We start from the raw sequence: 14,347 nt of genomic DNA, 5'->3' as shown, positions 1-14,347 counted from the left end.
TCTCTCCAAACAGCTAACTGGTTTCTTGCATTTTAATATAGGAATGACTTATTAGTAGCTTTGCAAAGCTAGGACTAGAAATCATTTTGATGAAGGACCAAATCCTGGCACAGAGACCCAAGAAGAACAGAACTGTAGACTACTCTGCCTACATCAATATCAGATACTAGATGCCAAGCCATGCTGAAATCCAAAAAGGAAGCACTGGGATTCTGAAAATTCAGCACTACCACTATCTGCCAGATGGTTTCTTACACCGGATAAATTTGTGTGGTCATCCCCCTCAACCCTAATATTCTGCCACTATCCCTTACATTCAGCACAGTAAGACCTACAGTAAGATTTTAAAGATGCTGACAAATGACACAGGTGAAGAACGGGCAGGCAATGCATAGTGAAATCTTTCAAGTTTATGCTAGTTCTCCTTTTTCAAAATTTCTCAGCCCATGAAGTTAAAAAGCATCTTTTATAATAGGCTTCTGTATCTTAAAAAACATAATCCTGTTAATGGCAGCACAGCACAGAAAGACCAGGTGTTCCTCAGTCTAGCAATTTGTCACATTTTAGTTCATTATGTCATGTGCTGACAAGTTTGAAAACTTTAGCCTTCTCTGTACGAAATTCCACAGACATCAAATTAATTTACCATGTACCTTTGAACACCTTACTGCTCCCTTATGATTACGCTATGTCCCATGAGATTTCGAAAACTTCACATCTTAAAACAATTTCAGGTGGCTGTCATCTAGAAAGTCAACCTGTCAAGATTAATTTCCCTCCCATACAAAATGTGGAATGATTCACATATGTGTACAAAAATAGACATAGCAAAATAAATGCTATTCAGTCTAGTGCAGATGTTTAATCTTTACTAAACACACTGAATCTTCTGAAAACTAATTTATGGCCAAGGAGCAATGTCTCAATCACAATCAAAATTGGACTGCAATATATCACCTTTGGATACTCCAATTTCTGTTTAAATAATACACTTTACAGGTTGGCATTTAGCTATGAGGCTGAAGGGCAAATCTCAGGGGAAAAAACCAAAACATGGTTCTCTATCCTTGTATTTCAGAAGTACTCCTCCCTCCTGGAGAGGAGAATTGGAGGCACAAAAGGTAAAGATTATGAGTTGAGGTAAAACCAATTTACTGGAAACAGCAATGAGACAAGAAAACAAACAGTAACAGCAACAACATTAATAACAAAAGTGTACAAAAGACAGAGACTGGCAAGCAAAAATGCTCACCACGGAGTTGGTAGTAAGTGACAAAACTGGACAGCCTCCCCCCTCCCTTCCCTTCCCCCTCAACCAGAATGAATCCCTTCTCCATGCAACAGAGTCCCTTCACCCCATCCCCAGCAATGAGCTGAGGTGGTACAGAAAAACCTTCCTGTCCTGGCCATGTCCTCTCCAGGCTACTGCAAAAAATTAACCCTGTCCTATCCAGAAACAGGACAGTTATTTCTCTCTATAGCAATATACTGTTTTTACACATAAATTCTATTTAGAATGTCCTTTGAAAGGATAGCATATACTGTAAAATTTTTCACTATACACTTTTCATATTCCAAGTTGGCCATACTTACAGGGCATATTCTGCTAGAGGCAATTTGAAAACATCAAATACTTCCTTGTTCTTCATTAAATAAACTGAACGCAAGTAGGATACAAAACACTGAAAGAAAAATAAAATTATTCAACAAAAAAAGAAACCATGCAATTACCAACACAAGAAACAACCATTATACTGTTGCTCTAAACACAAAATGGAATTTCCCTATTAGGTGGTCTAACATCGATTTCAGACCAAAAATCTTTTACACAATACTCATCAGCCAAAATTTATCACTACTCCAGAATTGATGCACTTCAAATACTCAAATTCCATTACATGCACATTAATTGGCCAAATTTCCCAACAGGATGTCATGTTATCTATCCTTAGAAAGAAAATATAACTACTAATTACTCAGAAAGAAATATCACTTATTCAGTTTTACTGTTTCTCCCAGTTCTTCTGGGAGAAAGAATTGATTCTGTTGCTATCAATCTGAAGTGTCTTGACTTAATCTTAGAAAGAAACTGATTTAACTCAATATAGCTGCCTTTCACTGTGGCCTACTAAGATAGGCAGCTATTACCTTATTACTACCTTGCATTTACCATCAGCTCATCACATGCACACAGTCAATGAATGCAACTCAGCTGACCAACATAAATTCACTAAGTGAATTTCATATCTACTAAGACCAGTCCAAGGTTGAAGTTTCAATTAATCCCAGACTTTCACCAAGAATACTAGAAGCACTGCATAGCAGAATAACTTTATCTTGTATTGTATTTCCCCCTCCATCCTTCCCAAAATGGAAGATTCTTACTCTTCCCATATTTCTTTTACATAGTCAATGTCTACCTATCATAAGCAGCATAAATACCAAAATATTTTAAGTATCAGAAAAGGTTCTTGGATTTCCCTTGTTCATAACCTAATTTCTAACATGTGCCAAAACTCCTACCATGATACCTAAACCATCAAACACTCATAATAACAACAAGTTAAGCTTGTTAATAAGGGTTATATTAAAGCATACTATAATTACACCCTTGTTCTGCTATGTACAGGCACCTATTAAGAGAAAATTAATGCACTAATAATTCATGCAGAATAAAAAAAAAAAAAGTTATTTCTTGTTCATCTCAGATAGAGGAGGAAAGACCCAACAGTCAGGAGCACTGAGTTTTTTATAGGGACTCTCTAAATGCTTCTAAGAGAAAAAAACACTTCCAAAGGTGAAAAGATGAGTCAGTAAATTAAGCAATATAATAAATTCATTATTTTCTCCTCAGTAAACTGGAATAAAAACTATTAATTGTAAGATATGTAGAGCTAAGATGTACTTTTCAAGCTGCCCAATACTTCAATACAGAACTAAATTTTCATTTGCTTATTTTTCCAAGTGCTAAGTTTTCTGGGTAAAGTTTCCTTCCTGATTATGTCTTTCAATTGATTTTAGCTATGGAAAGTGTGAGCTCAATCCATTCAGCTGATGCCAAGATTGAAGGGTGGAATAAAGCACTTCTTTGTTTACATTAAATTATTAATCATTTTTACAAAGATAACTAGAATGTTTAGGAAAAGGCTTCCAATTTGACAGATTTCATTTATCTTTTGTTATCTAGCAAGTAACAAAAATCAATGAAAGCCTCTTTTTTCTCTGCAATGACAGATGGAAAAGAGCAGATTAAACAAGAAGTATCCTTCCTGTTAATCTGAGATTTGCAGATCTGAAGATCTACATGAGTCACTACTTGCCACTACTTTCATGAGGGTTGAAATCTCATTGTTTGTTGAATAACCCATAAAGCCATCCACTTACTTTAACAGTATATATCTGGTATACGTGGTCTAGAAATTAACAAATTATAAAAGGCAGAAAGAACACAACTTTTGCACATGTATCAAGCTCTATAACCAAACAAAAGCATAGAAGAGTTGTTCTACTTTACAAGAAGAGAAATTAAGTGATTTTCTTTGATTTTTTTTGTTTGATTTCAGTATGTTCACTTCAACCTCTGTCTAAAATACTGTCATCTCACTTGGATTTTATTCAGTTCTCCTAAGATTTGGTCAGTCTGTGCATACACACTGGAGATGAGGGAGAACAAGTTCAGTCAGCCTGAACTAGTTTCCTGCTCTTTTATCAAGTGCTGTTGTCCCCTGCTGTATCTGCTCTTCTGATATCACTTTTTTTAAATAACTGAACATTGCAAAAATATTATGTGCATTAACTTATACTATTATGGAAAATGCTACAACTGGGCATCAGAAACATATTACAGCTTTATTAGAATAGGAGCTACAGGTCCCCAAAACCACCAGAGATTATTGTACAAGTACTAGAAATATGTAAGGAAAACGTACAATGCTCCATGAATTTACCACATTTAAATTTCGATTTATTGATCTATTTCTTGGATAAGTATTAAAATGTACACAATTCAACTGATGTGTTGTTTCAACAAAATCCAAAAGCAGCAAAGTGTGACTGGAATCTCGGGATGTAACACCCTGCATGTCCCTCTGGGTGTGATGAAGAACTCAATGGACAGACATCCCTTCAGTGCTGCAGTAACATTCAAACTAGCAAGAAAAACAGATTCTTTTTTTAAACTGTTTTTCAAAACTGACGGAACTGACATATTAAATATTAAAATTACAAGAAATGCCAAAAGGTAGCATCAGTCCATGAGAAGAACTGCAAAGGTTTCAAAGAAGCCCCAGTATGGTTCATGCTGTCTTTCCAAGCAAAAGTAGAGGAACCACGTCCTACCACATGAAACACAAAGTTTGTTGAAGCAATTAGTAATCAAGAATTTTGGTTTTTCCTTTTTTTTAAAAAAAAAAAAAAAGTAAAAGTACCTTGAAGTAAATCAGTAAGCTTAGAGGACACAATGACTTAGACCTGATGCCCTCCACACAGCAGACTACATCCTATATGAACTTCTGTGCATAGCCATGCTGTTTCACTGCTATCAGATCCATTCCAGTAGGAAATTTATTTCTTACATTACAAATGTCAAAAATTTGGCAGCTTGCAACAGACAGGTTAGACAGCACAAGACCCATGCCTTTGAGAAATCCAGTATTCCAGATAAGGATCCAAGGTCAGGATTTCATTTGCATTAATTTTATTGGGTTTTCAAATTCATATGTCAGACTACTGAGGCACATTTGCACAGTATGTCTGAACATTCATACTGAAACTTTATTAAGGAGGGACACTTCAGTGATAAACCAATTGCCCATACTTCAGGTTTTTTTAAAAAAACTGAACATATATAGTTTCTCTGCAAGAATGACACTACTCTCTTACCCATAAATTAAAAACTGAAACAAAAATTGCTTGAAAGGGTAATTATATGGTAATTAAATTTTTTTAAATTAAGTTTTTATCTGTAATACTAAGTCTGTGTTTGATTTTATTCTTGTGCTATTTTGGAACTTCATCATTATTTTCTTTTGCTCAATTCAGAATGATCTTTCTCTGTTTTTTAAGAGATCTTAGAAAGTCAAAGCCATAAACTTTTCATTCCAAGTAAGATGATGCTATCTTCCTCCTACTCTCATTCTCCCCCATGCAGCTGCTCTGTCACTTCCGATACAAACTGGTGGAACTTCAACTTCCCATGGCAGTTGAACACAATCATGGTAAGTCACCAGTACCTCTGGTTTATGCAGTGCTCAGATGAGGTTTACACTGACATTCCACATTGCTACACGTAATTCTTTGTGCACTACAAAAACCTGGGATACCTGAACTCCAAAAATAGTTTTTAAAAGCAGTCCCTTGAACATTGAACATTTTATTCATAGAGCTCCCAACTGACTTCCTCAGGCACTTTGATTTAGAACTCCTTATTTGGGAAAGTAAGAATGACATTCCTCTGTCCCACTAAGTGTCCCTACTGTGGGTGTCCCAGCTAGGTCACATCACACAGGCTACCTCTGCAGTGCAAAGAAACCACCATTCATCCATCCCAAAGGGTTTTTAAGGTATCTGTGTCAGGAGGCATCGTAGAAGTGCTTGTTTCTCTCTACGAGCTATAAAATGAAAGGTCAGGCAGACTAACCCACAGAGGACATCTAAAGCTACGAGAAATGAATCTCGAGAGTTTTAAATATTTCAACTTGACTCATTTTACATCCCAGTTCAACAGAAAAGTTGAAACACTTTACTTTCTCTTTAAGTGTTCAAGGTCCACTTTTCATTCTACCCTACCATTCAGCTTTACCAGAATACCTTCAGGTGTCATCAATCCCCACACTAGCTCATACAAATAAAAAAGTTATCAACACTAATCCAGAATCTCTGCAACCTTGTATTTCTCAGGTTTTGGCACTTCCAGAATTCTCACCACTTGGCCTTTGGTAGTGCTCTTTCAATTTGACCTATATATATAACAAAAAATGGCATGAAAGGTTTTGCCATTATTCTTCCAATCATGTTTCCCTGAATCTCAATTTGAACTTCTGATTTTGTATTGTTTTGAAGAGACTTGGTACAACTAAAGAATTCATAGGATCAACATTTACATATTTCAAAAAAAGCAACCAACAAACCAACCAAGCTCAGAAAACCAACATGTTGCAGTGCTTCAATAAAACAAGTAGTAAGCTCTTTCCCAAAAAGTTCATGGCTTAAAAATGTTATAAAACCAGAGAAAGATCAGCAAACATGTTTAGTTATGGCAAGAGGCAGCATAATGCCCAGAAATGTTTCACAGGCCATCTTCTGGGGAAAATGTCTTTTACAACCAGCTCATTCTAGTCCAGGAGTCTACGTAGTTATTTGCAGTTTTCCTACCTTTCTGAAACCTGATAAAAATCTTGGTGACATTCACATTTGTCCAAGGAGTCTCCCAGCATTAATTAGGATAGCAAAGAAATCTCATTCTCAGTCCCATTCACACACTTCTCCATCTTACCTGGAAGAGTTATTCTAAGCTATTTTGCTTCTCATTTAAATGCTAAGCAAAGTTAAAATGCTTTATTCAATGCATTGGAATTTATCACTAGGGCATATATAAGCTGGTCAGTTATTCAAACAGTTTTATTCAACTAGCTTGCTCCAAGAACTAGAGTGCAGTAGATGACTTACCCTTTGAGCTTTGTCTTTTAACTCTTGATCTTGAGCTAAGAAAGCTTGCATCCTCTTTTGGATGTCTGTAAGTTTTTCAGGATTAATTCTAATTTAAAAAAAAAAAAGAAAGAAAGAAAGAAAGAAAAGTTAGCTTTAATTATTACAACATGCCAAAATAAGCACCTATTAAGTTCTCAGGGGTATCTGCACATTTTTTGCATTGCTTTAAAATGCATGAAGTTATTACCACTCTGAAACAGCAGAGAATGGAACCATATTAAGGATGAAGCACACACTCATCAAACAGATAATACAGAAAAAACATATGGCAGCTCAGACTTTTTATTCAGACACAGTTTTCACTGAAGGTGGTGAATCTTCTTCCAAAGCAAAGCAGAAATCAGCAGGAAAGAACTTGTTGATTTTATAAAAACACTGAAAAAATACAGAAGCAGCATAATGAATTATAGTACTACTTTAAACCAAGATCAAAGTCTTCATAAGGAAATTGTCAGCATTTTTAAAAGCTTAAGTAAGATGTACTATGCTGGGAAGACTTAAATTTAAGTATTCTTAAAAAGAACAGCCAGGTGAACAATAATAAAGAACACTGAGATTAAACAGATTGAAGAGCTTCTCAAGACTTCGATCAAGTAAATGAAGAACAGTGACTGTACTACAGAAAATGCCATTAATTCTAATAAAAAGATATGCAGGTCTTCTCCCAGGTTCTGGATTTTTACACTTATTCCAGTGATACCCACATTATTGCAGTTTTATTTGCCCAGATCTTTTCTCATCTACTTCTGGTTTTGATCTGCGAGTGCCACGCAAGTGGTATCATATGACCTACCAAACCTGGTAGGAGGTTAACCCCTCAAGTAGAGGTCAAAGATGCACAACTATCACATTTCTTAATATGACTCTGGCTTCTGTGTGCCACGTCATGCCATGCTGTACACTAAAACATAGCCTCAGCTGAAGGAAGTCACAGGGAAAAACAAACAACCCCAAACAAATTCATACCTCTTCACATGGCAGTAGGTTGGTCTAAAAAATATGACTGATGAAAATAATATGCAAAGGAATATTTTATAGCCTTTTTATAACATAATTATGATTGTCTATTATTCTTACTAAACATGAAAAGCATAGATATCAAACTTGATTCCCTCATGATTTTAATTTCTTAACTCAGTTCAGATACATCCAAGGGAAAACTGCAGTGTACACAAGCTCTGTTTAGGTATAGTTTTAAAGATCAAAAAAACTGAGTTCCAGTTTCCAGACAGCCTATAATTGGCTCTAAAAATGTGAAGACACAAGAAAAGAAGAGGCATGAAAAACTGAGTGGGGGACAAACTGACCAACAAATCTTTGAAATATAATGATACAAAAAGTAAAGAAGGGATAGCATGAATAACAAAAAAAAAAAAAATTAACACGAACACCAGTAGTAAGACAATCCAGAGAGGTGCTGGATTGCTGCTAAGTTATAGGAAAGACATTATTAAGACATGACCTCAAGGCCCTTAAATTAGCCAGTGCTTTTTTTCCCTTGTCTTCACTCAAAGTGGCAGCTGCAATCAGACAGCTAACAACTACTATAGGACAGTCCAAGCTCACACCAGAATCACAAATCACGGGATAACAGGTACTCAGAGAAATCAGCTGGGTCAAAAGAAATTTGCTCCATAGCAACTAGAGAAAGTAAAAGCACTTGGACTCGTAGTTGTATATATTCTTCAGAATTCATCAGAGACAGATTAAAAAAAGTCCTATGAGACAGGTCAGTTAAATATAGTGCTCATATTCAAAGAGGGGGGGGAAAGAGAAGAAGTTAAACAATTACCTTTCCCTTGATACCAAAAAAAACCCCAACTTGTAAGGACCTAAAGAAAATGAGCAAACACGCAATGGCTAACATAGGTTAGTCAGCAGCAAAACATGACTCATCAGTCTGATTATCAGTCTCATTATCTGATTATGCTAGTGCAGCAGCACTAGCAAGTTTAAGAATGGGAAAGAAGCAGCAGATGTCATATTAGGTGTCAGCAAAGCATCTGGTAGTTACACATTCTCATAAACTAGGGAAACAGTCTCCATGAAATCTTGTAGCAATGCACACTGTCCGTGTAGCTGTACTCAGAGAGTAGCTGAGTTCACCAACTACTCACTGTTATCACTGTCACACTCAAAATGCACACCCAGTTCCAGTTCTTACCTGGACCCGCTATTATTCATTATTTTCTATGACTTCCATATTGTAGGAATTAATTATTGTAAAAATAAGATTCATTACTTATAAGAGAATATATGTCACTGAGACTCCTGCATAATGGACAACAATGTAAGAAATGTAGACAAAATGTAGGAACATTTTGTTGCCTTCACATAAATTTTTGAGTAATTTGGTTGAAATTTGAGAGAAACAGGTTTGTAAAAGACAAAAATAACACAAAATACTTCAAAGCATGTCAAAATAATGTGGTATAAATCTAAGCAATGTTAACCATAAATACGGTGTCCCAGGCACATTTTGAGGTTGTGTTTGTTAATGAACATGTAAATTTGCAACACTGAATATTAAAAAAGAGTAGAAATACTGGATTGTCTCCTCTCAGTACTGTATCATGACAGTCACCCACTGTCATCTTCCTCTCATGCTGGAATTCAAAAAGTGACAAAGCTGGTCATTGTTAAATTGGATTTTGGCTTCAATGAGTTTGCATGTTATTTCTTTCTGAACAAATACAACTCTTCACAATAAATCATATGCATGTGACTATTTGGAGAGACAAACCTAAAAGCTAAACACTTAGGTGAATTATTGTAATGTATAAGCTTGCCTGAATAGCTAAGAACTAGTGAGCTAGAACCAACCACGCAAAGACTAGAAAGGGATCTTATTACACTGCCTGTCATTTTAAGTAGGCTAGTTTCTGTTTTTTTTTTTAACTCTGTGATCATACATTTTACCTTCAAAGAGCAGTATAACTTTTGAAACTGCTGTTTGCCTAGCAGTTGCATAAATAGCCACAATTGACTGTGCCATGAAGTAAACACAAACCCAATTTGTTTGGTCATACAAACTGATCAGAGAGCATTCTCCGAATTTCCTGGTTGATATGTAGTTTGACTTCCTCTCATTCTCCCTGGTTTTAATACCAGGATACAAACACTGTTTCAACTAGATATTTACTTTTCCCCATTTCTCTCCGAGGCAGAATTTAAAAAAAGAGCTCAACAACCACCAGAAAGACCACACTGCCATGATGCAGCAAAAGTTTCCATATTCCACCCAGCTTCCAAGCAGCAGCAGCAGGTTTTGCTCTGTGCTCTCAGTCTGGCATGTGGCTCCCTACGGTTACACTAGATAACCTAGAAGGCTGGAGAGAGGAGAAAGAGCTGGGACCCAAGGAAGGCTGCTCAGAGTTGCCAGCCTCACACCAGCAGGCCATGGACAGGTGCATAACCACACTGGTTAGCGACACCAATGTACTGTCCTACAGCAACAATGATAATTGTGAGGCAGTAAGTTGTAATAAGCCTTCTAATTTTAATACTACAATCATGTGGAATATGTATCCAAGTATTCTCCAATGTCAAAAAAAAAAAAAAAAGTGCATTGTTGTTGTTTTTGCTGGCTTTTCCCCCCACCCCCCAAAAAATCACTTTTTTGGTCAGAATATTAAAGAAAGCAATATTATATCATAGATATCAACATACTTGTACTTCCTTTCATAACATTTTCTAGACACAAAATTTGTTATGATAACCCCTGGAGAAGCAGTTCTTGTCTTACTACTCAACAAAATTGGATGTGACAAAGTAACCTCCAGGTATTACCAAAAATAATTTCAGTTTACAGCTTGCACGTACAACTTTGAAATTACAGACTCCTTAAAAAAACGCTCATACTATTTAATACTTTCAGAGTATCTTTCTGCCATATTTGAATGCTCTAAAATACAGTGTTTATTACTGCATATTCTTCATTTTCCATTTCTCTGTTTGAACAACAAAAAAGTTACGTATTGTTGAAAGCAGTCACTGTAAATTGGCAGCTCGTGCTGACTAGAAAGAATTGGTGTACTAACAACCTCTACAGGGAGCTTAGATTTAAAACTGAAAATTAAGAAAAGAGCATAAACCCCAGTCTTTTGAATAGGTATTCAGGAAAATAAAGTTCTTCCTATTTCTCCCTTCAAATTATCCAACTGTTTTAAAAGCTCTCTCCAAATGAAACAAAGAAATACTCAGAGCTGTTTGCAAATCAAACAATATAAAACAAGGAAAGTAACAGAGTTCTTGTGACCATTACACCAGACAAGAGCTTAACAAGAACAGCAAAACAAACAGTTCAATTGACAAGGATGTTTTGTAAACAAACTTTTCAGAAAAAGCTTTTAGAATGAACTTCAGAAACTTGAAGAGCTGGCAGTGAGCAACGCTTCTAATTTGTAGTTAGATGAATAAGCACAAACAACACCAGAGACTTCAACAGAAGACCTGGAACGTGATCCAAGGGTTGATGCAACTTCTTCAACAATTTATAAACTGACAAAACACACCAGGGTTGTACTAATTGCAAAACTACCTAGAAGTGAATGACCTGAAAAAATCTGTAGTTAAAAACTTTTAGAATTAAATTGGTTTGCAATCCACAAGTAATTACATGTATATTTTTTAAGGATTTTAGTTAGCCTCTTCCAAGTATGATGCTAAATCTTTTAAATCTTAACCACACTAGGCAGATAATTCCAAGTAAAAGCATTTCCCTTCACTGTGATGTTACAAATACTATTAAGGTTTGTTTTGCAGATTGAAAAACTGCATCTTGAAGCACGCTGTTAAAATATATTATCAACCAAAAGCCCTGACTTTTCTAATAATTGTATTCCAATTAAGAATGTTGCTTAAATGTATTTATTATACGTATGCCCTTCTGGCTTGGCACAAGAATGAATTTTTGGAGTGGTGTTAAAAAAAAGCAGAGTGTTTTTCATTGAAGTCACATCAGATTAGCAAGAATATGTTAAGAGATGCAGCCACAAACGTCTCTCCAGAGAGACATCTAACCTGAATTATAAATAGAATATGCATTTAATGGGGGGATGAATATTTGCCCTATTAAAATTGGATTACTATCCTGGTACAAAAATACCTATTTCTATTTACATAGATAAATACAGGCTAAAGAGGCTTTTCTAGCATTTCCTATGATAAACTATTCAAACAATTAAAACATTACTTGAGAAGTTAAAAGTTTAGCTGACAAAGAAAGGGGAAATATTTATGCTATGCATAAGATCAGACATTCATTTACTGAATATAAAAATAAGATAAATTATTTGAATACCATTTTAAGAAGGAAAAAGATGAAGTTTGGAAAAAGACAATTTGCTGCAGTGGTTATACAACAGATCCTATTAAAGCACTATGATGCTTAAGGGAAAACTTTCTTTAGTGATATTTTCCACATTCAGTTGGTGGGGTTTTATTTGGTTTTGTTGTTGCTGTATGCTAGGGCTTTTTTTAAACAGCAATGTAAATGAAACATTTAAGGACACTTAGACTTCTGGTAGTTGTTTGACTCCATTCTAGTCCTTATTTCCCTGTTTTAGCCAAACTTGTCTTATTTTTGAAGTTCGTGCATGTTCTACATGGATTCAATACATGTGTAAGGTGGATTTTCTTTACTGGATGCTGTGTACTCTGTTACATAGAAACAGTATTCACAAATGCAGTTCAGAAGTGCCTCTGAAATGGCACATCCTATACATCAAAAATGCTTTAAAAAAATAAAATTAAACCTTAACTCTGGCAAACACTATATGCATTGTTTCTATTCTCTGCAGAAATAACTCACTAATTTTTAGCAGATCTGAAAATCTGAGAAATGAGGTGTAATAACCACCTAAAGTTTTACCCTAATTTGAATTCTTCTCAAATACAATTGATCTACAGACACTTTCTTCAACAGTTAATTATCTTCTTTGCTTAGACATCTGTATCTTCACATTCAAACCACAGCATTTCGAAGTAAAACAGTCCTAATTTTGCTCATACCGATTTGTACAGAAACTTACCTTTCTAGTTTGTCATCCCTCTCTGACTTCTTCCATCTCTACTCTAGGATTTTTGGCATGGTAAGTGTAATATTGAATACTAGGTAAGTATTCAAAATGGAGTCAGGCTCATACCCCATTTTCTGGCTTGTTTTGAATTCTTCTTCCATGTATTCTTCACATTATCTTTTCTCTTTCAATTTAACATTAGGCTAAGAGGCTCAAAGAACAATCAACTCCTTCAAACCTCACAGCTGCTAAATAAGAAACAACCACTGATTCTTTTAGTAGTTGTCTTTTTTTCTAATACTTTTAGTTAGGGGTTTTGTCTTTCCTACATTTCCATTACTCTGTATTTAACATAAAATGGAAATATGCTTTTTTATTTTTACATGGTATCCTTATATGCCTCTGCAACTCCTTCAAAGTCAGTTCTATTTGTATAGAGAGCATAGATTTTTACAGTTTTTCATTGGAATACTCTCTCTAGTATGTAAAATGACCATTCAGCCACATATTTTATTCATTGTCCTTCAACCAGCTGATTTAGAAAGGTCATGACAAATTGGAGAAATAGTCTAGAACTAAACAAAAGACAGGTAAGAGAAACAAAAATGATAACAGGTATAAAAAAAAAAGAGGGAAAGAGTAAAGACATAATTGTTTAATCTTCAAAAGAAAAGAAGAGAAAGAGCATGATAATGTTCAATTACATAAAAAGTAGCTGCAAAGAGTAAGAGAATCCATCGTTTTCCATATATTCTTGGCACAGGACAAAAGAAATACTCAATTTAATATACTTACAAAGCTTATCAGACAACAGAACTAAAAAATGTTAGTGGTAGGAACTGCTGAGTACAGACAAGACCTCTTTGGGGAAATTGTGAATATATTAATTGGCATCTGATAAGAATGATTTGTGCAGCTCATCCTGCCTTTGGGAACGGCAATGGAATAGGAAACCTGTCTTTCCTTCTACAACACTATCAAAACTGACTGATTTCCCTGGTTTGTCCAGCTCCAGGCAATTCAAGCACTTTATCAAGATTGTCATAGACATCACACATTATTCTTGTAGAAAGAAGGTTGAATAACAGACAGGACATTAGTCACTTACTTGATTTCACTGATAGGTACTTTCCTCTGGGCCAGCTGTTCCACCATGCCTTTTTCTTCTGAGGGCAGCAGTACTAACAAAGCCTCACCACCTTCTTTGTATCTGATCAGACGGGGCGAAAAAAAAAAGAAACCTCAAGCAAACATGCAAAAATTACATTTTTTCTTGATGTTTTCAATAACCAGTGAGAATTTACATTTGCTTCCTTATAAGCAGTCCAAAGAACAGACAAAAATCCTCACTTAACGAAAGGAAAAGATGCAAATCAGTTAAGAGACTTGCCACTATCCCCACTTGAGCTGACTTCAAAACTATGCCTAGAGTCCTAAACATCTGGGCCTATGACATCGATTCAGATCAGTGGATCTTTTCTTCCCTGAGTTTGAAACCAAATGGCACTTGATCAAAGCTTACAGTACTAGAAGATCCAGCTACTTGCATCCACCCTTTACTAGTAGGCAAGGCTTAACATTGGTAAAAACTGATTCTCCTTTTCACATACTGCAAGTCA

At 35.5% G+C, this 14,347-nt stretch overlaps 1 protein-coding gene across 1 annotated transcript in view; it reads right to left on the bottom strand.

Annotated features, from left to right (window-relative positions):
- DDX10 (DEAD-box helicase 10) overlaps nucleotides 1-14,347 on the bottom strand; it is a 166,853-nt gene that overhangs the window by 123,222 nt on the left and 29,284 nt on the right. Inside the window, exons 10-12 of the mRNA XM_050333395.1 lie at nucleotides 13,837-13,938; nucleotides 6,667-6,754; nucleotides 1,594-1,682 (exon numbers count right to left, since the gene is read on the bottom strand). Coding sequence (XP_050189352.1) covers nucleotides 1,594-1,682; nucleotides 6,667-6,754; nucleotides 13,837-13,938 — 279 coding nt within the window. The remainder of the gene's footprint in view (nucleotides 1-1,593; nucleotides 1,683-6,666; nucleotides 6,755-13,836; nucleotides 13,939-14,347) is intronic.

The sequence above is a fragment of the Myiozetetes cayanensis genome, unplaced genomic scaffold, assembly GCF_022539395.1.
Source record: "Myiozetetes cayanensis isolate MyiCay16 unplaced genomic scaffold, myiCay2020 scf5-8, whole genome shotgun sequence".
NCBI lineage: Eukaryota > Metazoa > Chordata > Aves > Passeriformes > Tyrannidae > Myiozetetes > Myiozetetes cayanensis.
The sequence above is the reverse complement of the archived record's forward strand: the minus strand, read 5'-3'. Positions and strand labels throughout refer to the sequence as shown.